The sequence below is a fragment of the Limanda limanda genome, chromosome 12 (assembly GCF_963576545.1).
Source record: "Limanda limanda chromosome 12, fLimLim1.1, whole genome shotgun sequence".
Lineage (NCBI taxonomy): Eukaryota > Metazoa > Chordata > Actinopteri > Pleuronectiformes > Pleuronectidae > Limanda > Limanda limanda.
In genome coordinates, this window is record NC_083647.1 from 16334279 (window position 1) to 16360311 (window position 26033).

The 26033-nt window shown below is 41.8% G+C and overlaps 1 protein-coding gene across 1 annotated transcript; it reads right to left on the reverse strand.

Annotated features, from left to right (window-relative positions):
- On the reverse strand, positions 1 to 24047 carry cnksr1 (connector enhancer of kinase suppressor of Ras 1). The gene is made up of 21 exons (XM_061083187.1): positions 23826 to 24047; positions 22430 to 22587; positions 20351 to 20553; positions 19863 to 19947; positions 12247 to 12288; positions 12023 to 12142; positions 10130 to 10189; positions 8774 to 8845; positions 8079 to 8207; positions 7074 to 7189; positions 6011 to 6147; positions 5330 to 5511; positions 5184 to 5217; positions 4038 to 4213; positions 3375 to 3448; positions 2997 to 3068; positions 2512 to 2582; positions 2245 to 2306; positions 2027 to 2117; positions 1536 to 1717; positions 1 to 1031 (listed from the first exon to the last, which is right to left on the reverse strand). Exons 1-21 carry the CDS (start codon positions 23875 to 23877, stop codon positions 516 to 518), a joined length of 2634 nt encoding a protein of 877 aa, XP_060939170.1. The 5' UTR covers positions 23878 to 24047; the 3' UTR covers positions 1 to 515.
- Between the last annotated feature and the right edge of the window lie 1986 nt (positions 24048 to 26033).

A 26033-nucleotide genomic window follows, 5' to 3' on the forward strand; every position in this document is an offset into this window, starting at 1 on the left:
AACAGCAAATGTGTTTCTGAAGTTATTTTTTCTCTGCAAAATATTTCAGATCTACACCTTTATTAAGGTAATAAACAAATACATACAGCATCAATAGTAAAAGTGTATTTACATGTCACATTGGTACAAAGAGGCATGATTTATTTTACAAATTATAATTGAATTCTAAGAAAAGTTCTACTTGAGATTGTTTTTATCATAAGAACAACACGATCTTAGAATCCATAAATATACTGAACTCAGATCGACACTTGGCAAATATTGTCCATCTCTCTGCTGTAAACTCGTCTTATTGGTTTTGAGCAAGTACAAAGTTAAATTTGTTTCTTATAAGAAGTGCGCACTGATGCATTTCACTGATAAACTTGATTTAGTGGCAGTTTGAACAAATCATTTCAGGTGAACGTCAGCAGACCACACGGTGAAGTTCACCTCTCGCTCTGTTGCATGACAAAGCAGCTTGATTTTCTTAAATAGAGCAACTCTGCAGCGGCGTGATTTGGGACAGCTCGCGCTTAAATGTAGAAATAGTTCTCTGCAGCCTCTCCGCTATCCATGTACTCAGTCAGCTGCTGGTTTATGGAATCCTGCAGCGACCCCAGGGAGAGGTCTAACACTGAACTGGTATCCGTGCTTGGAGAATCCGGTTGGATCTCCAGGAGGACATCAGACGCCTCTGCGTCTACGAGCTGCTCTCCTTCGCTCAGGCTCAGTCTGTACGCGCTTTCCGTCTCTGTGTCGGCCGTCTCTGTGTCAGCCGTCTCTGCGGCGGTCGTCTCTGTGTCGGCCGTTTCTGCAGCCGCCGTTTCTGTGGCGGCCGTTTCCATGGCAACGGTTTCCAAGGCAACCTCCTCAGCAGGCACGTGCTGCACCACCGCTTCAACCCCGCTTTTGGAGGACCCGAGCGTGGTCAGTTTCTCGATTTCTTGGACTATTTCTTCGTTTTGATGCTTCCACTGCCGGTACTTTGAGGCCGTCAGGCTGGAGTCCTCCAGGACCTTGTTGATCTGCTGCAGCTCCGCTTCTTTTGCCTGAAGAGCAAACAGGAGCGGCAGTGAGAACACGGACGCACTCACACATGAATTGTTAGACTGATTTTTCAATGATTGAGAACAATAACCTTGTATAATTCATTTTTCCTTAATTCAAATTTCAAACATGCTATATCTTCTTCTACAACTGCTATATCTACATGTTTATCTCTTGTATTAATAATAATTAACTTTATATAGCATAGGACACTATGCTATATAAAGTTAATTATTATTAATTTGAAGATCACGCAGGATTAGTGCACAAATACAAGTTAACCAATATTTCAGATGAGAAAAATAAAATAAAACATTATAAAATGATTGAAATACTTGATTAAAACTAGATTAAATGTTTGTTTTTAAATGAGGGTAAACCTGACTCCTTGACTCCTTTCCCCATAGTCAGTAGAGGAGTTTGCCTTTCTGTGTTCCCCCCGGTGCGTCATGTTCAATGCCACAAACAATAGTTGTCCTCTGTAAGTTAATTTATCTCTTCCTCACCTTCAGAGTGCTCTGCAGGGCCCGCAGCGTGTGCGCCTTCTCATTAATGACGGGGTTCTTGTTGCGTCGAATGAACGACTTCCTGAAGTGGTCGTGCGTTAACGGCTGCTCGTGGCCAATCAGAGAAACTCCTCCCTCCTTTATGTTGTTTATCATCTTGCCCATCTCATCCTCTGGGACGCCTTCTCACGAGGACGGAGACCCAGGCGAGCGAGACACGAAAGTGACAGGAGAAAGACAATGCGAATTAGATAGGAAACAGGGGGCAGTTGGATTTGGCTGAACGCATCACACACATGGAGCAGTTGTGAACCATCTATTTGCGGACGGCTGATTGGAGAGAATATCCGCAGGGTAAAGTTAGGAAAATAACATGTCGAAAAATGAAATTATTAAAACATCCATCAGTAGGACTCAGTCTTCACAGATTAAAGAAATCACTCATTGGAGGAAAAGATTATAAAGCAGGAGAGTTGCCACAAAGTACAAACCTGCTCCTTTGCTGCCCCCTGTTGTAGAACTTGTTAATGGCGGCTTGGTCGTCTTCCCCTTGGGGCGAGGCAGAGTGTTGGACTGCACCTTCTGAGGCACAGAGCGAAACTCATCATGATGTGAATGAGACCCTGAATGGTGTGTGTCTGTGTGTGTGTGTGTCTGTGTGTGTGTGTGTGTCTGTGTGTGTGTGTGTGTGTGTGTGTGTGTAACTGACCTTGTTTCTTCTGCGGGGTGAAGGGGATGTCTCGCTCTCTGATTCAGTCTCACTGTAACATTCTGTCCACGGATCAAAACCAGTTTCACATTAATGATACAACAGAACAATACGTGTAAAATCATAGATTAAGATGCAAATAACCATGGCAACAGTCATCATACTTCATCCTGTGTTTACTGCTTGTCTCTTTCAAGCAGTAAAACTTCTAACAGGACTACAATATTTAAAAAAAGTGAATAAAGTTGAAGAAAAACGTCAACTTACCCTCTTCACTATCGGGGCCTTTGCTAAGCTTCTTGTGAATCTGTTTGGCTGTAATCAGACAGTTGATCCACCTGGAAAATAAAGTCAATAAACATCTCATGATTCAAATCATTCCAATAAATATTTCAGTTTCAACAGAAGTGATTTGAAAACAGGTACACACACTTAGTTTCTAAAAGTCACCTCCAGGGGGCAGTGCAGTCCTACACCTGTTAAAGAGTAATTTACTGTAACATCTTCACTGTGTAAAATAAATTCACCACTAAATGTTAATGGAACTGGTGCAGCCAGACAACAACACAATCCAGAGCCTTGTTTACACTCATTAAATCAGTGTTGTGCAGAGGCATTTTTCTACTTACTATTTGCTTAACTGACATGCATTTCATTTTTTTGGTAAAACTTGAATTACAACAATACCCTGAGCCTGGAAACAGAAAGAGAAAGAAGAAGAAAAAAGAGCGAAACACAAAGGCTGAACTCACTTGCTCATGTCGCTGACGTTGTCGGCAGCGAAGAAGAAGTTGTGAAACCTCGGGTGGCAAACTTTGAACACGCTGGTGGAGGCAGAGCAGGGGAATTAACATAACACACAAAACATGCAGATGTAGACACACAAACACAGAAGCAGTTGGATTCAACAAAAATACACAAGATTCACTTTGCTAAGCAGCTGTTTAGTTTTCATAAACAAAAAAGATCTTACAATGTTCACAGGGGTCAATAAGGTTTCTTGTTTCAATCTAAAATAGTTTCTCCTTTCAGCACCATATCTTTTCATCAAATCTATGATCTACAAAACCCTACATATTCATTGATCAAATATTAAAAAGCCTGTTCATATTCACTGTGCTCATCCTTACTATTTTCTCTTGTGCTCTCCGGCGCTCTCTATGTTGTAGCTGGATATATTGACCATGCCCTCTGCCTTCTCATCCTGTGGAAGAAAAACACAGGAAATAAATATTTATTAGTTTACATTGCATTTGTACATTTGAGTATCGCAAATAGAGATTTACTGAATAAAGTTGTGATATTATGAGACATAATTTCAGGATACATGTCATTTTAGAAGAGGGCCGTCCAAAAATATACCTCTGGCCTGCAATCAAATGAGAAATTAGGAGGCCTTCTCCTTGCTGCTCATCTCCTGAATCTATTTTTTTCGTTACTATCATAATATTATAACTTTTTTTATCACGTAAATTACAACCTTATACTCAATAACGGCTTCATTCTCTTAATATTCTGACTTCATTCTCCTTACATAATATATCGAAATCCCCGACTTTTTATCCCCTTCAACAAGGCTCCAATTCTCCTTGTAAAAGAGAATGTTATTTCAGAAACTAATCCTCAAAACCCTGTGTCTTTGGAATTGATAAGCGTATAATGAATTATTTCTAAACCTTTAACACCACTCAAATCTGAAAAAAATGCTTCCTGTAACATATTAAAACACAGTCAATGTGGGTTTCAGGGCTACCACCTCATTCATTTGGTTTGTTTCACTTCCAGACGCCCACCTGTTGGCTGGTGTACCAGTAGAGCGTCGGCCCCGTGAGGACAAACCAGAAGCGATGCCACTTCTGGGTGAGGAAGACGCTGCTCTCCTTCCTCTTCTTCCACAGCCAGCCGTCGCAGTCGGGTCGGTCCAGCTCGCGGCAGGACACGCGGCGCCGACTCAGCGCCGTCGTCATTCCTGAAATGAAACACAATGATGATGTCTGTCTCTGAGTGGGGGGTGTAACAAGGTATTAGTTCTTGGTTTTAAATACGTTAAACTGTTTTGTCTGGAATTTATTTTATAGAATTTTGGCTGACTTGCTCCAGCGTTTGTTTTCGGTTTCCCCTGAGTTCGCCGCTTCCTATTTTATTTTGAAATGATGCTCCTTGTGTGTCTGTAACTTAACTTCCTGTCTTTGTTCCACGCCCCTGTGATTGTCTGTACTTGTTCCTCACGTGTTTCACCTGTGTTCAATCATCCCTGCCTCCCTTGTGTCAGTTCGTCTTTCACTCGTCATCGACTGTCGCTGTCACGTTTCCAGTGTCATCTTGTTCCTGGTGTTTACGATGTCTTTTCAGTTTCATTTTCTTTCCTCTATCCTCGTTCATTGAACCTTGTCTTCTGTCAGACCCTTTGTCTGATAAAATACCTTTTGTTTTACTACCTGAACTTTGCACAAACTGTGTTTTTTTTAAAAGGTGGTGTCTGTCATTTTATTCACGCTTATTTTTCCAATTATTTGATGCTATAAAATCGGGGTTAATGTGAAAGAGTCCGGCTCCAAATGTGTAAGATGGCAGTGTTCAATTCCTGGATATTTTGGCTTTATGTCTGGATAGTGGGAGCAGGTGGAGACGCATTGTTCATCAGTATACACAGTCTATGGTCTGCCTGTCTGATTGTAACTTTTTTCTTGTTTCTTATTTCACTTCTCTTTTCCACCTTTTAACTATACAAAAGTTAACAAATGCATGGCATAATGGACTTACATCTGTATGCATTGATAAGTAAATCATTAAATTAATACTAAATTCATTTTATTTTTTGGCACATGCAGACGGATCTGTTTATCCTAAAGTAGTATTTTTCCAGTTGTTCTATCTAGACTCTAACCTGAATTTAGTTTTAGAGTCTTATGTTTCTATAAAATAATAAATCACTGTACCTTTTGTCGAGCTCTTCTTGCTGTCTTTACTCCCCTGAAAAGAGAATCCGAGTTCATTCAGTGTCTCAAATGAAGTTTAATACAAACTCCATTATCTGTTGTGGTTGATGAAACAAAAAATAAAAAATATCTTGATTTCCTCTCACCGTGCGTCCCACCATCTCAGGACAGGAAGTGATGCTCCCTGTGTCCTGATTGGCTCCGCGAGGCGAAGAACTTCTGAACGCCCCGAACTGCAGGGGCGAAGGACTTCTGGGCGACGGCGACCGGGACCGGTCTCTTCTGAGTCCTGGTGAGAGCCGTAAACTGTCCAAACCCTCAAAGTCCCCTGAGAAAAAACATGTGTTGAAACATTATAACACACGAGTATTCAGGACTTGATTCAAACACGTTTCAGATGCCAAACTGGATGAATGCAAATATCTGAGAATCAACGAAGACATCTGCAAAGATGACGACTTGGAAAGATGACGAGATTACAGAGTTTTTGGTGAAGTGGGCCAACGCTTGTGTTAATGTGCTGTAAATGAAAACAGCAGAATCTATACATAACGTCCCGCCTCCTGCTTGCTCCACCCAGCTCCGCCCCCTCGCCTGACCCACACAACCTCCTGCTTCATATGGGAAAAGGCCAAGTCCGAACTAAACTTTCCAAAGTTCATGTCTGGAATCTTCAGGGGGACAGTTTCTTCTATTTTTCTAATAGATCGGCTACATTTTGATTTACTCTTTAAAATCTGTTTATAAAAAGACCAGAAAATGAAACATCCTGAGGTCTTTTGAGGACAGAAAACCTCTCGCCTGGGTTTCCTCTGTACATTTCTTACCTGAGGCCGACAGCGGTGACAGCCCCCTCTGACTGGAAGTGAGCGTCACACTCCCTTCCACCTCTTTATCAAACGACAACTCTGATTCCTCCTGTCCCATAGGCGGCTGCTGAACCTCCGGCCCTTGAATGGCCTTCCTGTGACGGACAGCAAAGAGACCATGAGTGAAGTGGAACATGAGGTTGACAGTTCAACAGGGATATAAACAGCAATAACAACCTGGATTATCATTTGAAGGAATTAAATATGACTCTATGTACCCAGAATTATTTCTTCCACTCGAGCTGAAGTGTATCAGGATTATTTACAACCTTAATGCACCATCAGCTCTCACCGTCTCTCCACCACCTTTTTCCTCACATCTCATGTTCCACCTTTTTTTTTTCTCCTAGTGTTTACACTTTTCTTCCATCTCTCCAACAACCCCCCTCATCTATCCACCTTTCTCCTCGTCTCTTCCTTTTGTCTCATTTCCAGTCAGACGTGGGTGTTGGGTGTGTAGCGGAATTTATGGCATTCGCGTCATGACCTCATTGCAAACCTACCGGTTCCTGGTAGATTAACGGGGTCAAAAGGGCTCGTAGGAGGAAATCTTTGGTAAATTATTGAACTTAACTTATGTCTCAGCTGCTCAGTCTGCAAACAGATGTGTGATTATGCTTCTTAATAGATTTGTTACAAGGAAAAAGTTGAGTGCTGCTGTGGATCACAAATCATTTTGCAATTTCTTTTTTTTTTTTGTGAAATTTAAAAAGCTTAACTTCCATAATCAATACAGAACATATTTGTGATGACATTTTCTGGGGTTTCTTCATTTAATATTCGAAAAAGTATTTTTCTTATTCTTTTTTGTTTTTGTTGTGTTAAACGGCAAATTAGTAATCGCAGTAAATTATTCTATAATACGATACTGTAATCTCTTGCTATAGAGTAAATGTTGTTTTAGAAATCCACATTGCCGGTTTTCAATATGGAAAAATGATAAATAAAGTTAAAAAAAAAAGAAATCCACATTGCCCACATTTACTGAAAAGCTGGTTATTACAGAAACTTTAGCTCTTACCTAAAAGACAGGGACCTGACAGAAGCTGCGACCCTCTCAAATATGGAGTGCCTTGGATTCTCCTCCTCCCCTTCCTCGTCCTCCCCTGACCTCTCGTCTTCGTCCTCTTCCTCTTTCTGAGAAGAAATCAACAGAGAACCAGGTACGTTAGTTTGCAAACTCAACTCTGGGTGTATGTGTGTGTCCTCGTGAGTTAATGGAGGGTTAGGGAGGCGGGTGTCATGTGGAAAGTAATGGTGCCTTCTCCCCAGGTCTCCATCCGCGCACTCAAGGGCTCAGGATATGAGTCAACAACACACACACACACACACACACAGGGTATCTTGTGAGGGCAGTAAGGAAGAAAGACACACAGCTGATTCACATCTCTCACACCCTCCGCCACCAGCTACATCTGAGATTAACATGGTATTGGTCACAAGGGGGTGTGAAATGCTCAGTGTGTGTGTGTCTGTGTGTGTGTGTGTGTGTGTGCAGACGCAGTGTGTAATTCCGTGCAGGGACTACAGACAAACAACAGTCTGCATAGCGACTGCTGCGAGTGTTTATGGAAACGGATCCCCAGTGATGTAAAACGGAAATGCAAGAGAAGGTTCAGGTTCCCTCGACATAAGCTCAGCAACGATCCAGCTTCTGAAGGACGATTTGATGCTTCGCCCCCCCCCGGATGTAGTTATCATAAACTGAGTGATTGATAATACAAATTATGTGTGTGCAGGAATAAAAACGGTTGGCCTGGTTTTTTTCTGCTGTGTAATGGCTCCACAGATGATTGGGAAGTTTCCAGTTTGGGTTTAACAGCCCACAGGCTCCAAACCTCCACTCCTGAAGCTGTTCCACTCTCTGTGTGGCCCCATCTTCAGTAATACTGTATATTAGTACACAGCGGGGATATGCATGGTACCAGATAGTGGCTGAGCTGGACTTTGTGACCTAACTGAACTGACGCTATATGCTCTCTTGAGATATGAGGTGAGTGGAGTTGAGGCATTAGAGATCCCTGACCTTTGTGACGGTGACTTGTGGGACCTGGTCTTTGCGTCTCAATGAGCCGGGGATCTTCTTCAGGACCAGAGTCACTCCTCTGGGATTCTCCTGCAGCTTCTTCACAAGGTTCGCCCTGCTCCAGCCCACCTGACACGGACACACACAGGGGAATATTCCAGTGGGAAGGTTACAGACACGGAAAAGACAGAACTATGTTTTACTTTGTAAAGCTAAAACTATGAGACCCCAAATATACTGTGCAACATACAGACAGGCCTGTAGTGGTGGGTGGTACTTCCTTAATGTACTTGAGTAAATTTTTTATGTATCTGTACTTTCCAGTAGTAAAGTAGATTAGACTTTTTACTACAGAACGTTTATTTTCAGTTATTTGTCAATTTTACTTTACATCATATTCAAGCAAATATCAATACTTTCTACTCCACTACATTTGTGCAATGTAATGAGTAACATGTTTTCATTTTTTTTATATTTTTAGAAGAAATCAATAATGATAGGGGAATTGGTCCATTGATCCATCGCTGTTGAAGAAACACTACAGAGACTCGGCCATTTTGCATTAGGGAATAGGCTTCACACTGCAAGTACTTTTACTTACTTACCTTTACCTTTACTTTTACTCAAGCAGAAAAGTTGACGTGGCACTTTTACTTGAAATGCTTGTGTACTTCCTCCACCACTGTATGACTCACCACTATCTGGTTGTTGACTTGAATCACCTCATCACCAGCCAGGATCCTCACGTAGACATCGTCATTCGAAGGCTGCACCAGGAGAAAGACACAACACACATAAGAAAAGATACACACTTAAATTATGTTCTTTTCCCACATAGCTGAATTAAGTATTTTTAATCATATCAGATGATCTTTGTGAAGCAGTATAAAGATCATGCCCACATTCATGGAGTGGGTGTGTGTGTATGTGTGTGTGTGTGTGTGTTCATGGTCACGTCCACTTTCAAGAGTCGACTGTGATGATGCAACTGCAGTAGCAGGAGAGTCCAGGGTGCTTTAATGCTGACATCATGGAAAAACAACATCTCCATGTAACAAGTCCTCCTTATTTTATCTGATAAATAACTCGTCCGTCCTCCCTAACTCGCTAGTTTATTTTACAAGGCCCCTGATCTCGGAGATGTCTCTCAGAAGGTCGTGCATCTGTGCTACTTCTAGAGGAAGGTATTTATTTTTCCAAGAAAATCGTTAATGCATTTGACTAATTCACCACTTGTAAAGTCATAATTCCTATGTAGATTCCTCTCTGTAAATATAGCACACCCAGATGACAAATGCAACTAATGCCATGATGTGTCATGCACTGATTGTTCACATGCTGTCTGCAGCATTTGGAACAAGAAGTCCTTAATATATGTTTATAAATACTAAGTATTTGCAGCAGAATGGCACTGATTGGTCTTAATTTTAAGGCAGTAAAAAAAAAATGGAGCTAAGCCAACGGCTAAAAATAACGTGTCACACAAAAGTACTTTCACTGGGATTTATTCCTGAAACTGTTTAGAGCAGAATTCATAGAGAAAGAAAGCATTGTACACTGCTACTCAGAAACATCCACCAAATGAAATATTGTTGCCAAAAACGATAAAAGAGAGTTCACGTGTTCTTTTAAAAAATCTGAGAAAGGAAAACTTATCATTGAACATTTATTTTCGCTTTGCAAACCTGAAAACATTACCAGAGAGACCAAGGTAGATAAGTGCCATGTGCGCAAACAAAGTGTTGAAGTGTGATATCCTGCAGAAATAGGAGCCACACCTGACCCACAGAGATAAAACCTGTTATCTGCTTCTCTCTGACACATCAGACAGAACTGAAACACTGAGACGAAACACTGTAACCCGCTGTAACCTCTTCTGAAGAGACAAACTGAAGTGGTAGTTTTGTTCTGCAGTTGAAGAGGAGCGGAAGTTTAAGTCACGCTGCTCCTCAGAGGGTTGGTTAAGAGCCCTGAGTTGTCAGTGATGTTTAACTCTGCGTTGTCTGTGAGCCAACAGTGAAAGAAAGGAAAAAGAAAGGAGAGAGTCTGACCTCAACAGCCGTGCCGGTCACGTAATGGTTACTGGAGCCGGTGGACGTTATCTCAATCCCCTGAGAGAAAGAGAAAGTATGTTTTGATGTTATTGACACTTCAGGCTGATTCATCTGCACAAAGTAAGAACCTGAATGTCGCTTCACTGAGTCAAAGACATTCATCACCACGTGCACTGCTCTGTCTGTGGAAATATCGATGTCTGTCTCCAGATGCATTGATGGTTCACGCTGTAATTACCCTTCATGCTGCTCTGATTGATTATTCTAAGTCATCATGGGGGTGGGGTGAGCCAAATAATCACAACCCCGATCAGGCCTGACCAAACGATCAATACGTATCACATGAAAACAGATACATGAGCAGATTCAAACCTTCAATTTATAAGAACCGGGACAAAATTCTCACATTCCTCATGAATACAACATAGAATATATCATTTTTAATCTATCTATTTCTTTCCTGTCCTTAAATATCTGTGGCTATTCAATTTAAATTACAGTTTCTTACAAGGGTCGATGTAATGGCAATGGTAACACGTTACGTTAGCATACGTTAGCATTTATAGGGCGTGTTCATAAATTTACTAAATAGCATGAATGTAACTATAATGTTGCTGTCATCAGATATAAGTCATATGTGGAGACTGGTGTATCAACAGATTATTAATGAGAATGTACTAAGGATTTGGGAACTACAATTCCTAGAGAGAACTGCACAAGTACATAATGTAACAATACACTTCATGTGCTTAAACTAAGACTTTTGAATACATTTCAATTTGAAGTTTAGGGTTAGAAAAGAAGAAACACTAGCTTGTTCATTTAAATTTATGAACTGAACATTATGTTCTGTACATTTAGTGTTTGTGAAATTATTATTCTTCCTGCCTCTCATTTCCCTTTCTGTCTTTAGTTCCGCTAACTCCCACTATTGGAGGACAGACCTCATTATCGGTGATGTGGTCCAATCAATTCCTCTCTTGTCAATTGAGGATGATCAATGTAAAAAAATTATGGAGACACTGAAACAAAAAGCTAAACCCCACTCTGATGGATATTTGGAAGGTTGCCCAAGATGGGCAATGGAACTCATAAAGTAGAGAGGTTTCTTTCTCATATGAGCTGAAAGCTCAGACAGGAAGGAACGAGACAAATGCATTGAACAAAAACACTATATGATGCAGAGACAAAGAAGAGAGTTCGGATTGTACTCAATGCACCAGCTGAAGGAGAAGCACTTTAGGGAAAAGAAGAGGCAGCAGGGAAATAAGAGTTGTCTATCAACCACAAGATGTGAGAGCATGTGTGTGTGAGAGCAAAAAGAATAGAAATGGGTTCAGCGAGAACCTTGAGTCAGATGAAAGAAGTGATGAGTGGAAGCGAACGGTGATGAAAGCGTCCAGGCAGTGATGAAGGCGGAAAATGAAAACTGAAAGTGACAGAGAGAGCGAGAGAGAAGGAGACACAGAGAAAATTAGTTCACTGTTCACTGGGTAAGTCATTTTAAAAATGATGATAATAATAATGAGATGGAAAGATGCTGCACAGATGTGACAAACCGTTATAAAGTCTTTGGTGTTACTGCTTTTGTAAAAAAGACGATTCAGAAAACAGAGACTTAAAAATAATTTCAATAATAATTTGACGATCACAATAGTTGCCAGCTATTCCTTCGCTTATCAATGGATTAATCACCTCTTATGTCTTATAATTCATAGGTAATTGAATAAGAACCTCTGAAATCTAATTCAGAAAGTTTAATTTACACGCTTGAATTACAGTGACTGTATAAAATAAAACATCACGTACAGTACAGAAAAAGTTTTAGGATTTATAAAGAATGCACATCTGTGAGCATTTAAAGCAAAATGTCAGGAGAGCGTGTTTTACCAGCTGATCACCCGGTGCCACGGGCACTAGGTCCACGCTCTCGAGCTGAGTTGTGTGGGTAAGAAGCGTCTCGGCGCTGGAGTTCAGGATCTCATCACACACCTCCACTAACTGACGGCACTGGTGATGGAAACACAAAAACGATATATTCAGCATGCAGTAGTAAACAAGAAATCTACATTAAAATGACATTTTGGAACTACAGAAACAAATATCACACTTACTACAGAGATGATGTCCTTCTCCTTGTCATGGACAGTGGAATCCTGTTGGATGAGTGACACCACATGAGTGTCACAGAGCAGAACACCAACACGACACAAGCAGCCTACGGTAAATAACGCTGATATTGATTAGTGGAATTAGGACAAACTGGCTCAAAACTCTGCCCTATTTCCTCTTCGCAGCGTGAGTCCGGAACTGAGAGCTGGTGTCAGGCAAGAGAAGGCACATTTCCAGACCTCTATTGGCATTTAAAAGGCGTTATAAAAGAAGTATATAAGTGTAGAAGAGAATAAATACGTACAACATTACAAATATTCTAAGATCTTAGCAGCGCAGCAGAGGAACGACACGTCCAATGATGAGCAAAGTCCAACTAATCCAGGGACTCACACTAATCCCCACCAGCATGCATGGGCACACACACACACACATACACACACAATGTACAGTATATGTGCATGTGTGCAACTACCACAAAGACAGACATGTAGGAAGTCAGTGTCACACTTGAACGGTGGAACTAAAGAGACAATCTCTGGTTTCTGGGAGGAAAGGTGTGGTGATAATACTCTTACACGAGGCGTCTGAGCTGGAGAGATGTGGCAGAAGATTTAGAATAGAATGATTTTTGATCGGACATAATATTCACATCACCTGCCTGTAAGCTAATTCGTACTGCCTGATGATGTGTGAGCTGCAGAAAGGAGCGTAAGGGGAAACTAATCCCTGTGAAATGTAACAGGGGATCAACAGTGAGCTCGGTTGGATTTCTGGGCTAATTAAAGGCTGTGACACAAGGGGGGGTGGGGTGGGGGGTACGACTCCCGAGAGGTTTCTGCCATGACTCCTGCTGCTGCTGCTGCTGCTCACGTCAACCGGTGTTTGTTTTTGTAAGTGTTGCTATATTGTCCCGTGGTGTTTGTCCGGAGATACTGAAAAAAACGTTCTGTATTTCCAGAATCTCCATGCCCACCGGAGCAGCAAAAGTATTTCGCTACTAATCTGACTGTGTTTGTTTACTGTCTAATGAAGAACATATCATTTCTAGTTATGTGTAATTTGATAGAGAGTATACAAGTTATTATTAGCGCACCTTCTGGCTGAAAATTTAAAGTAATGCTAAGTTAGCTAGTTAATAAGATGGTTGTTTTCACACCACTGTACAAATCTCTCAATCTTCTGATTGATATGCTGATGGACTGCTGAGTTTTAGTTTAGTTTTGCAGATGTTTAAACTGAAGTACTGGACAATGTCACTCAAGTTCTTACATTTCCTGCCGGGGACATGAACGGCTGCACTACATTTATCAGCTAACCTAATAGTCCGGTACATTTAAATGTCACTGAATGTATAAATGTAATGAAAATTAGTGGGGTTCATCCTATGAGGCCCACGAATGTCTGTGGAAAAGGTCATAGTTTCATGTCTGAAGCAAAGGGCTGGAACAAGCAGCCAACTGACTCACATAATAAACCAGATCCAACTGAGATAAGAATATAAATGTTATTTTAACCACTGTTAAGCCAATACCAGAGACAGTGGTGGGTAAATCCTGAAATCAGAGTTAACACCCTGGGCTGGAAATCTTAGGACTTGTCCAAATCCACGTTCTAAGTGGCAGTTCGGCTAATAGAGGCTGACATTTAAACCTGTTGCCGCCTCCCACCATCTTCTATCACTTCTGCATCTCGTAACACCTATTTCTTTCCAGCATTTGGCCCGTAGCTTCTTGGACATACAGCTCTGTCACACAACTCCGCAACCTGTACTGCACTTCTCCTCTAACTCAGCCAGAAAAGGAAATGACACCTTCACGTGGGTAAAGGGGGCGACAGGTACACTTCTGCACTGAAACTGATGAAGGCGGGGCGTGGTGGGAAAACAGCAGAGACGACTCTTCTCACGGCTTCAACAGTGAGGACGACCTTGTGTCTCTGTACGCTCACACACACAAATGTATGCACATGAATCCGGTTATCTAACAAGTGCTAAACACATCTATTATAAAATCCTTTAAACAAAAGAGACGCCACATTCCACGTTCACAACATATCTGTCACATGTCAGTTTGAATATATGTCGTACACTTCAAGGTGTCTGCACACAGCATATGATGCATTTGCAGAGGTCATGGTGTCTCATTGCTGACGCAGAGGCCTGTGAGGAGGAGAGGGGAAGAGGAGACAAGAGGGAAGGAGACATAAGGAGACATGCTTAGCTCCTTACAGCCTCCAGTGTGTCCCCACTCCACTTGTATACCCTCTTCTATTCATTTTGCTCTCATAAGATATTAATTCAAATCGTTCACTGGAAAACAACTGCTTCTCTTTCCACAGGAAACCCCCTCAGGTTTTTCCTTATGAGGAACTCTTGTCTCTATCAGTGCAGATTCTGTAGAGATTCTCAGTTCTCCCTCCACTAAACCAGAACAAGAGGCCGAGGATCAGATATCAGGGCGGAAACGTGAGGACAAACTGCAGCTCTGCCATTTAATGACCAATACGAGTACCACTTATAATTGTAAATAACAAAAACTCAATGTGATCAAAAGAAGACATCACCTCTGATCGACCTTTTATTCATTGTGCAACTACAGTGGTTTGCAGGTTAAAGCCGCGATCACACTGTTGACTCTGTGTTAGAGCCCCGTGCAGAATGAGCTGCAGTAAGAATCGAGTTACCTTCATAGAAATGATTTAATGACAATCACATCAGGGACCTCCAGTGTAGCCAAGAAGAAACACATTCATTTCATTGCATTCTGCTGCACTGCAAAGAAACATGCATCTGCTTGGTTTGATTTAAGGAAAGGTCTTGTGTTGTGTTGTGTGTGTGTGTGTGTGTGTGTGTGTGTGTGTGTGTTGTGTTGTTGTGAGGGACGCTGTGTGGCTTGATCAGGCGGTGATCTAACTTTACAGCGGCGCTTTGTGCCTGAAAGCTGGTCCGTCCATAGTCGTCTAGGAGACAAAAGGCAACTTATTAAGTGGGTGTAGCTCTCTGGAAAAGAAAGGAGACGCAAGAGTGCACGTGGCAATGCATGGACGCACACACGCACACACACACAAAGGCTGAAACTAACAGAGAAAGATGCAACAACACACATGACTGTGCATGCATGTTCACTGACTATAGGCACAAAGAGACAGTTCTTTTCTTTTTGTCATGTGCAGCTCATTGTACACTATACAGAATATCAAAGCCTTATATATCAAAGCCTTAAAGTTGGGTTCTGTCTTCCCAGCTTGTTCATATACTTGGACTTGACCAGTAGATGATTTTCTGCCAGGTCACAGACTTGCTATAAAAAGACTGGCAGACAAACTGGGACCATGTTAGATCTCTGTAACACCTGCTTCTCATCTTTCAGCCCAAATCAGACTCTTATTTTCTCCTCCTCCATCTCCTGCCATGTTGTCTTTCTTCAGCCTCATATTTCTCTCGTGCTCTCTCTTTTTTTCATTTTACAGCCCCACACATCATAAAAATCATTCCCTTCAAACCACTCACATGTTTGACGCCTCTAAGCCCTTTTTTTTTCTGTTTTAACAAATCGGTCCTGTCTGTGTTTAAGCCTCTTATGATTTTCTCCCTCTTGCACTTTTAATAGGTCATCTGATAGCAGCTCGAATTCAGTGGACGTGTTGATTGGGTTGTTGTCACATGTTGTTGGCCATTATAATATCTTCACTGTTAAAGACAAACGTAACTGGCCCAAATGTCACCCACTGAATGAAAAGAAGCAGTCACAGACGTGTCTCTGAGACATGTTGTCCTTAAAAACGAAGGTTAAACATTAACAGCTCTTAGTTATAATTTCACCCGGAGATTCTTGCGTCAAAAGCAAGTTATGTTTTGCAACAGGAAAGCTATATTTTAGCTGTTTTCTTTTATTGCAGAACTACGATTAATATTACATACCTTCACTTAATGCTTCGCAAATTCATTTCGCTCTCTGATCCAAGTTCACAGTTCAAACACACTTCTCTCCTTCCCTCTGTCTCTTTCTCCGGAACTTTGCTTCCTGCTAGGCTGGTTCAAAGACGACTAAACGTGTGCTACTGTGAAGACCTGACAACCACAGTGTGGGATCCCAACAACACCAGCTGACTGCTGACCTTGGTCGCCCCCAGGGTGTGGGAAGAAACACACACACAAACACACACACACCAACACACACTCAGCCTAACAGGAAATAAGAGACCTTTTCTTTCGACGTGAAGGATGTGGTGTGAATTTTGAGAATGCCAAAAAAGACGTCATGATGAGGTCGTGGTCCTCCTGACCGCCCGCCACATGTCACAGGGTTGTTGGATAACACAGGCCTCAAACACCCGGGAGCTCACTTCAACTAGCCTTGATGACGCTAGTGTGTAATGCTGTGTAAATGCTTTGGTAAATGAGATGCCGATGATGTCATTGATATGGTATGGTATGGCTTGTGTAATGTGAACCAGCTGTAAGGTGTGTGTGAAACAAAGTGTTCCTCCACAGGTTGAGAATACTATGATGACAGTTCCATAGATGACGTCTGAGGATTTTTCATTTTCTCTCGTCTCTTCAAAAACACCTGCTCATGTCTGACCTTTCAGCTCACCTGCCAAGGCTTTTTAATTACTAACTTAAACGCATGCCTCTATAGAGTCTAGCACATTCCTTTGCCAAGGCCCAACAGTTCCCTTAAAGCTAATCAAGCCACACCAAATTGCACACACTCCTATAGGTCAGTTCCCTAAATGTGCTAGATATTTGTTTTTCATCCAGGTACATGAATTATTTCGGGGGTAATCTGTGAAAGTGTCAAAAAAACGCCATATCTATTAATCCTGGATCCGGATCCGTAACAGAATGTAATGGGTTCGTTCCTGACCCACAAGTCATGCATCCTCCAAGTGTAATGGAAATACATGCAGCAGTCTTTGTATAATCTTTTTAACACAAATGAACGGACATGGGTAGAGATCACCAGCAAACACAAACAGGTAACCTGGTTGCACACCTTATATCCATTACCAGGGATTTTGTGAATGGAATTAGTCATAATGGTGATTCGAAACTTGAACACATACAATGGCTGAAGTTTGAGAACAGGGGAAGTCCCCCAAAGAAATTAGTCACTTGTTGTCACTTCAACAGGTGAGCACGTCAACACTGAATTTACATAACCCCTGAACCCCAGTGAACAAAACGCTCCTAGTATAAAACTCTTTAGTTCTTGACAGTCATTCTCACAAGTTCAAAAACAGGAATTGAGCAAACAATAGCCAGACGATGATCAACCTCTGAGAGGGCCTAAAAAAACAAAGCTGTGAAGGTTTTAACTTACATACCACTCACTTCACACTCAATGAATGAAAACAAAGCTCCACAAGCCCAAATCTGATTCACCTCCAAAGCCAAAGAATATCTCATTAGAGTCAACGGGCTAAATCCTCCTCTGAAATCCTTGTTTCCTTCCTGTAGTCCATGAGAATAGTGGGACGGTTATTAAACACCGAGACAGACACGAAAGTCCCGTAGGCTTGTTGCAGCTCCGGTGAATAGTGTTGTGAAACTGGAAACATGTGAAACCGAAAAATGTGGTTCAGACTATTCTATTCTCAGATGTGCAGTATCTATCAACTGAGGTTTGAAGGGTATTGAACACTACTGTAAAATAATATAAAAATAAAACAAAAATCTGAATTATTTGTTTTTCAAATTTGAATAAGAAACAGAAAACAGACTTAACAAACAATATGTAACGTGAACATCCACCTGGGGTGCAAATCATGTTCTTCTCATTATGGAGCAAAGTGCAATGAATTATCTTGCTCCATTACAACCAATACAAACAATGGAAGGAAAAACACTGCTAACTGGCCACCAGTGTATTTTTCCTTTTGTCATACAGTGGAAGTTATATCAGACATTGAGCAAAACCAAATGTCAAGTAGATATGATGCAAGTGAAATACTTGTTACCCTGAGTAAAATTGGAGATTTCCTCAGGGCTTGAGCATTGTCGGAAAAAATTTTGGAAAACGTAAGTTCACAAATCTACAAAATATATAACACAGGTCTCGCTGTTTTCAGACATTTCAATGAAGATTTATTACATATTAGATCTTAAAGTGCTGGTTTTAGCTAATCTAACCAGTGAAGCGTAGTGAGAGAAAACAAGCAGCCTCAGGTTTTGGGAGAATGATCCAATCAAAGAGGTGGAAACTGTACCTGTTGTGCTGGGCAGGCGTCCACAGCTGACTGTAGTAGTGTTATAAATAAACTCCTTGATCCCCACCTACTACTGCCTCTGTCTCATTAAACCCTATCTCTGCAGCTCTAGCTCTGTTTGGTCGTCTTCACTCCTGTCATCCTCTTCCTCTCTAATGTCACTACACCGTTGTTCCAGAGTTGACGGCCTCTCTCTCTCTCTCTCTCTCTCTGCCTGTTGCTCTCTGCTGACTGTTAGATAAAGCACACTCCCCCAGGAGTCAAAAGTAATTTAACATTGGCGGTGCAATCCCTCTCTCAGCCTCCTCCTCCTTCTGTCTCTCCACCTCCCGTCTCTCCCTCCCCTCTCTCCCTCCCTTCCTCCTTCCCCTAGGCACTACAACAGATCCAGGCCTGTCTGTTGTGCTGCCCGAGAAAACTTTCTACCCCACTTTACAGACACCAAGTTATGAATATTCCCTCCCCCTCCTCCTCCTTTTCTTTCACACTTCCCTCGTATCACAAAGTGGAAAACCCAAAACAAAATCCCAGCTCTCCCATCTCTGGCAGACCTGCCAACGTAAGCATCTTGGACCTGCAGCCGCCTTGAAATATGCTAGGAATGTAAAGATAAAGAATGCATTACTCAGCCTGAACTGAAGAACAGGGAGCGAGTTTTTGCTTCTGTTTTTTCTTGCTGCGTTTTAGAGCAAAGGGTTTGACTTAAAAAGAAATCAGAGGTTGTAGTTCCTCTTTGGAAATTTAGTGTGCACGACAATAACACCAGAACGATGGTTTAATCGTGTCTGGTTCCTCTTCAGACAAACGTGAACACGTGTGTAGTTAAATGTACCAAAGTTTCACAGGCATTCAGTTTGCATTCAGTTCTTCCATTTGATAAAAAAAACAAACATCAGCTGGACAGACATAGGGCAGGGCAAACAAACCATATCAATAATTATTGCAATAGATCAATAGCAATATATCAGAAGTCCAATATATGAATATATTTCTAATGCCTTGTGCAAGCAGAGCGAGGATCTATAACACGTACATTTTGTAAGTGTTATATTTTGCCCATAAAGACGAGTTTAAAACCACCGGCGTCACTCAGGAAGAAAAATAATGCGACATTTTAATCAATATCGATTATCTTGATATAATGTTTGGCCTTATCAGCCCTATAGACGGGCACAGAGGAACTGTATATGTGCTTAACTGCTTTAGGGTACTGTCACACAAACGTGAATGTCAAGTGAAAATCGCAGAACAAAGTTCGCCAAAGTTGACCTCTCACATGAAGCCACCTTGCAATTTGCCTCGCCACTGGGAGCAAATATTTTATGGCCCCACCCCCCTCACTCTCACAGATCGGAAGTAAACAAAAACACTTAAATATTGTCTGTAAAGCTGTAAATGGACCGACCTTGTGGACGATTTCTCCGAGCTCTCTGCAGTAGCTGAATATGTTCTTGGTGGAGGTGTTTCCACTTAGCTGTATAAACTGATACCTGGAAAGACGGAGGATTATGGTTCAATTTAAGTCTGGACTATTTAATTACACACACAGGCAATTAAAACGGAAAAAAGAGGAACAAGGGATGTAGGAGACTCACAAAAATAGAAAACAAAGGACCACAAACAGAATGGACTTGTTTAAGGCAGGTTTTAGCTACAGGGGACACCATGTAAACAATAAGTCAGTGCGTACACCACAACATTCCTATTTACAGTCAATAATTCACCTGTAAATATCCTTTTTTACCTAAAACCCACAGCAACACAAACCACAGCAGGAACTATTTTTATAAGACACAGCAGAGAACATTTCTGAGTCGCAAATAGCTGCGGGGGTCAAAGTGGATTTCGAGTGCTGCGCATGTAACGGTTAGATAACCCCCCCACTTTACAAACCTGTTGAGCAGAAAGAAGAGTCCTTTGGCGGAGGTGATGAGCTCCACAACAACCTGCAGAACTCCGGCCGACAGCTTGGTGGCGCTCCGTCCATCGTAGCTGTTGCGGCGCCAGCGGCTCTGGATGCCCATCTGGAGGGTGTGGGCGACGGCACGTAGCTTCTCCGTGAGACCTCGCAGGTTCTCTCCACCTATGCCGTATGTCTGGAGAGTGGGCGCACACCAGCGAAAACACACATGCAACTGGTTAGAGGAGAAGTTCTCTTTCGGAAATACACTCAATCCCTTTTTCTGTCCCTCACTACGCAGGAGGCAGAGGCCTAATTTTTAAGATGCATTTTTATGAGACTCTTATTGTGTGAAATGTGGTCATCTATCACAATAAATGTAGTGTTATATCCTGATAATATATATTGTGATACAGTCTATCATGCCATCATCTTTTTTAGATTGTAATATTCTGACTTTTCCATTTATATCATTGAGGGAAGACCAATTCAGGGGCTGCTTCTTTGAATGCGGCTGACAATTCGGTCCTTTAAACACAGAGCAACTTTCCCATGATTCTTCATTCATTCTGATTCAAAAAGTCTGATGCTTACACTTTTTAATGTAAAGTATCCGGCCTCGACTCAACTGAATAACTAACAATGGACTAAAACTTTCTTGTCGTGTTTGATTGCAGCTCTGTTGCTAGGCGACATCGGTAAGGGCGAACTGTCCTCTGTCGACCGTTTCCTCCTATTTTACGCAGCCCACGAAGATGGTGTCCTTGAGTTGTAACACAACTTATACATTTCGATAAATCCCACAATGCTACATAAATAAAGGGTATCACAAACTTGATACTTACTGGTAACAAATCAAAGTGTAGCGAGGGATTAAATGAAACAGAAATACTTTAAAGGTCTTTAAACGTGTGTATTTCCTGTGTGTGTTATCAGTTTTCTGGCCACACATGAGATGTGAAGACATGACGGCCACTGGAGGAGGAGCAGGTTGTTGCCGTGACCCCCCTCACCGCTGGTCAAGTGGTTCGGACCGGTCGGGCTTTGTTGTTACGCGTCGACCCGCCGGAACAACCCCCCGTCGACAAGTGGCCATGAATTTTTCATGGTCTTTCAAACGCTGCGGCTGTTAATTATGTAACTGTGCACTTGAGTGTGTTTGTGCGGTTTCATGTGAGTGTCTGACGGCTGCTTTTTATGAATGAGCACAGTGTTAGTACTTCATGCAGCTCCGAGAACGAGGGGGGGGAGGAGGAGAAGCACACACACACACAGACACACACACATAGGTGTGTATGGGTTCTGTTATTTTGTCCTTATACAATATCGCTCAAGTGTACTTTGTTAAGCTTTAACTGCAGGAAAACCTTTTCCACAAATGTATTACACACTCAACCAGACGCTGGGTTGAACATTTAATGCTGTTAATGATTATTTCAATGCGTGTTACAGTTATTTCAATAATTCGACAACAGGCAGTTTAAGCAGCCTAAGCTTTAGTCTGCTGTCGCTACGTCACCGGAGCTGGAGCCTGGCCTGGTACTGTCCGGCTCAATTAGTCCTTCCAGTGAAACACACACACACCAACACGGCTACTTAAGTGTCCTGAAACCACTTCTAGAAACTGGACAGGGAGGGAAATGAATTAGGCGACAGAAAAACGGGACGCGTGTTTTCTCTAGTTGACTGCAAAACGTCGAAGCAATTTGCATATAAAGAATTAAGTGGAAGCTTTGTTATTCAAAATCTGCTTTGGTTTGCGATTGAAGCATGACTAGTCATTTGAAGTTGGCTAGAAAAATAACGTTTACGATGAAATGTGCTTGTCAAGGGGGGATTTTCATTTTAAAAAAGAAAAGTCGAGCAATTAGAAAAAAGAGCCGCTGCCGTGTGATCTCACTGGATTTGTCCGACAGCATCTAAAGCAGTGGTGGGAAAAATCTCTTCCCTTCTCTCTGGTTTCAGAGATACCACAACAACACGAGACAACACAGCTCTCCTTGCACATTACCTCCACAACACACACCACAACACACACACTAACACACACATGATTCAGCATCCTCGCTCACCAGAGAGCAGAGCTTCTCCACGGCCTCCAAAACCAGCTCCTGGTGTCCGATCTTGCGCACGCCCAACTTTTCCAGCTCCTGAGAGGTCAACTGGAGCAGATCCAGACCCGACAGGTGCCACTCCGAGACCGGGTACTGATGCAGGGGGGCATCCAGACCTTGAACCACATGTGAGGAACAGTTAGAGTCTCCTCACAGACACACACACACATAGCCAGAAAAACACATAACACATGTAACAGGTAGAGACTTGCAGAGTGAGCATGGACTAACAGGCAGCTGGTGTTCTGATTTAAGTATTAAATCAGACTCACTTTTGACGTTATGACTTAGTAAGTATAACGACTTTACAAAATAGCTTAATACATGGACTTAGAAGGGTTTTTTACATAAAAAAACTAGAGGTTCTAGAAGTATTAACTACACTACAAAGTATAGTAGTGTATCAAAACAAAAGCTGCCCATTTATTGTAAAATAATCCCTTTATAATCTGTAAAGTAACTGGCTCTTTTATGGTTTTAATTGAATAAATGTATTGCATAATACGATGTAAATTGCATTGTATTGTATTACTGCACAACAAATATTTTCTTTTTTGTAATAAAAACCCTGCCTTTTAGAATTATATAAGCAAAATACCAAAATAAAAGTAGCCTAGTCAATATAAAATTATCCCAATCAGTTTTATATACTGTAAATATATAATAAGGTAACTATTTTCTATTCATTATAATGTAAGTGGTCATTTTACTATTGTCTGTTATGAAATGATATTGCATAAAATAAGGCATAACATACACCGATCCTTTACACTGATCCTATGTTTTTAATGTGAAAGCTTAATCTGTAAGGTAACTTTACAATCGGTTTTGAATACACATGTTGTACATATAATCAATAGTGGGAAGCAGACATGAAAACTAACACATAATTAATCAGATTAAGTTCAAATATATTAGGTTGTATTAAAGTAGAGTACTTGAAAATGTACCAGTAGCATGAGGTCACATGTTCTGTGGACAGATACTGTGTTTCACAGTGAAGCAACATGAGAGAGTGTTTACTCATGAACTTTACAACTCTCTGTAAATGACGTAGAGGATAACTCAGACCTGAATCCACCAGGCCAGGGACTGAACCCCGTCCCAAGACACCAGCGGACATGTAAAGTTTGTGATCGCTCAGTTGTTGACAGTGATCAGAAGTGTGCTGTGGCTCCAGCTCCGGGCCACTTCCTCATTCCACCTCCACCTCTCACTTCCAGGAGGATTTGCGCAGACGCTTCTATTTCTGACCTGACCAGAGTAATCACCTGAGAGATCAAGGCGTGACAGCCCAACACACACACACACACACACAAACAGGGAGGTAAGAAGGAGAGACATGGTGGTTCACCTTGCAGCCACTCGCTGACTCTCTCCTCGCTCCAGGACGTGATCGGCTCCATGCTGGGAGTCCTGGTGCAGTCGCTGGTCCAGCTCCCGGCCCTGCTGGCGGACTTCTACCTCTCCGGGCTGCAGCAAGGAGCGAAACCTGGTCCCGGGCTGGAGACGGACGACGACGACGAAAGCAGCGTCTGCAGGCACTCCTCTTCCTCCTCCTCCTCCTCCACCTCCTCCTCCGCCCAGGTACAGGTAAGAGTCACCCCCCCCCCCCCCCAAGCCCCAACCACCTCCACCACAACCACCACCGACTCCACCGCTGCTGCTGCTGCTGCTGTCAGCCAATGAAATAACCTATCAAGACCCCTCCCCCCCCCCCCCCCCCCACACACACACCCCTGCTCACCTGCAGGAAGAGAAGCAGCTTCAACACGTTCACAACTTCCCCCCCCCCCAGAGTTTTAATGGAGCCTCCAATCACGAGCAACATGAGCAAGGGGGCGAAGTTTATTACATTGTTATTAACGGTGCAATAATTATTTGTATTTATTATTATTATTATGATTATTGTTTTTGAGGCGGAAGTACGGCTGCTGAAGTTGATGATGATTGTTTTTGTTGTTGTTTGTGTTATCATTATTGAACCCCCCATCCATTGTCTATACCACTCATCCTTTGAGGGGGGGCTGGAGACATTATTATTACCATTATTATTATTATTATTATTATTACTATTATTATTATTATTATTGTTGTTGTTGTTGTTGTTTTTATCATTATTGTTATTACTGTTATTATTATTATGGCAAGCTGTGGCACAGGAGGTAGAGCAGGTCATCCATTAACCAGAAGGTCAGTGGTTTGATTCCAGGCTTTTTCTTTCTGCATGCAGAATATATATATATTATATTATCATCATATTATATGGACACCTGCACGGTTCAATTCACTGTACTGTGCAATAACCTATAATAAAGCTCCTGCTGTAATCCTGCTGTCATTCTTGAGCGGCGAGGTTGCATGTCAACTGTACTACAATTTATATATATAAAGAAATGATATAATAAATGCTCTGCTCTTTTTATTGAAACATAATGATGATCCCCATACTTCGAAATACACTCCATATTGCTGATTCCTCTTTGCAGCTGATAGATTGTCACAAGACCTAAAGGAGAAAAGAACTTGCTCTCCCTGCACTGACCAGCACATCTAATCCTCTTTTCCAAGTCCACTGGTTATCAGCTGATCTCCCAGGACTTGTTTTGCTCTTTTGTCCCTTGACCTGCTTTTATATGTGGGCGCCGGTGTAAGAAAACATTGCCTTAAACCTTTATTATCCCTATTTTACTCAAGCTCAATATTTTAGACATTGCGGCTCACTGAATTATCAACAGTTATATCCGTCGCAAGCTACTGGAGGAATTTATTCATAAATTATGTATCCATATCTACACAAAGTATTAAGAGGAAACACAGGGATACCATTTAGGTATTAATAATACATTTTGTCTTGATATTGATGGTGATGTATGTGGTCTTATGGAGGAATTAAAAGCCGGAGATATTATTTCAGTGTAATTCATTGTTATTTATTTTCCATTTGCACTTAAAAATCATAAGAGAGAAGCTGAGCGATAAGCGGCTTGTGTGTTCAAAGGTTCCTGTTATGTTCCAGTAAGAATTCTGAGAGGAGACGATGAGTCATAACAACACTTTTGAATTCATGTGTGCAGCTGATCCATCTGTTACTCCATCCACGCTTATGATTATTGAGATGTGCGAACTTTGTGAATGAACTGTGGAGTCGCTGCTTCATTTGGCAATCGTTGTTCGTGCCTCACATTATACAGTTCACTGCAAATCTGATGTTGAAAGCTCCGCACTCCAGAGGCAAAGGTCAACGCCTGATGAAAGAGCCGTGGCCATAAAAAGAACTGCCCTCATCTGGCACCCCCTGCTGTTATTCTCTTTCAACCAAGAGAAGGACACTGGGGATGGAAAAGTCGCATTTTTTATGTCAGCAGGCGAAATGGCACAGTGTCCCCATGTGTGTGCTGGATATGCTTCATGCCAATGTCTTGAAATGTTTTAGAGAAAGCCTGTTGCAGCACATCAAACTCTCTTCAGTTTATTTGAAATGAGGAAGTCTGTGTGAAATATGTGTGTTTCAAAGTAAAAAGAGCACACTGAGCAAACCAACCCTGCAGTTTATATACAC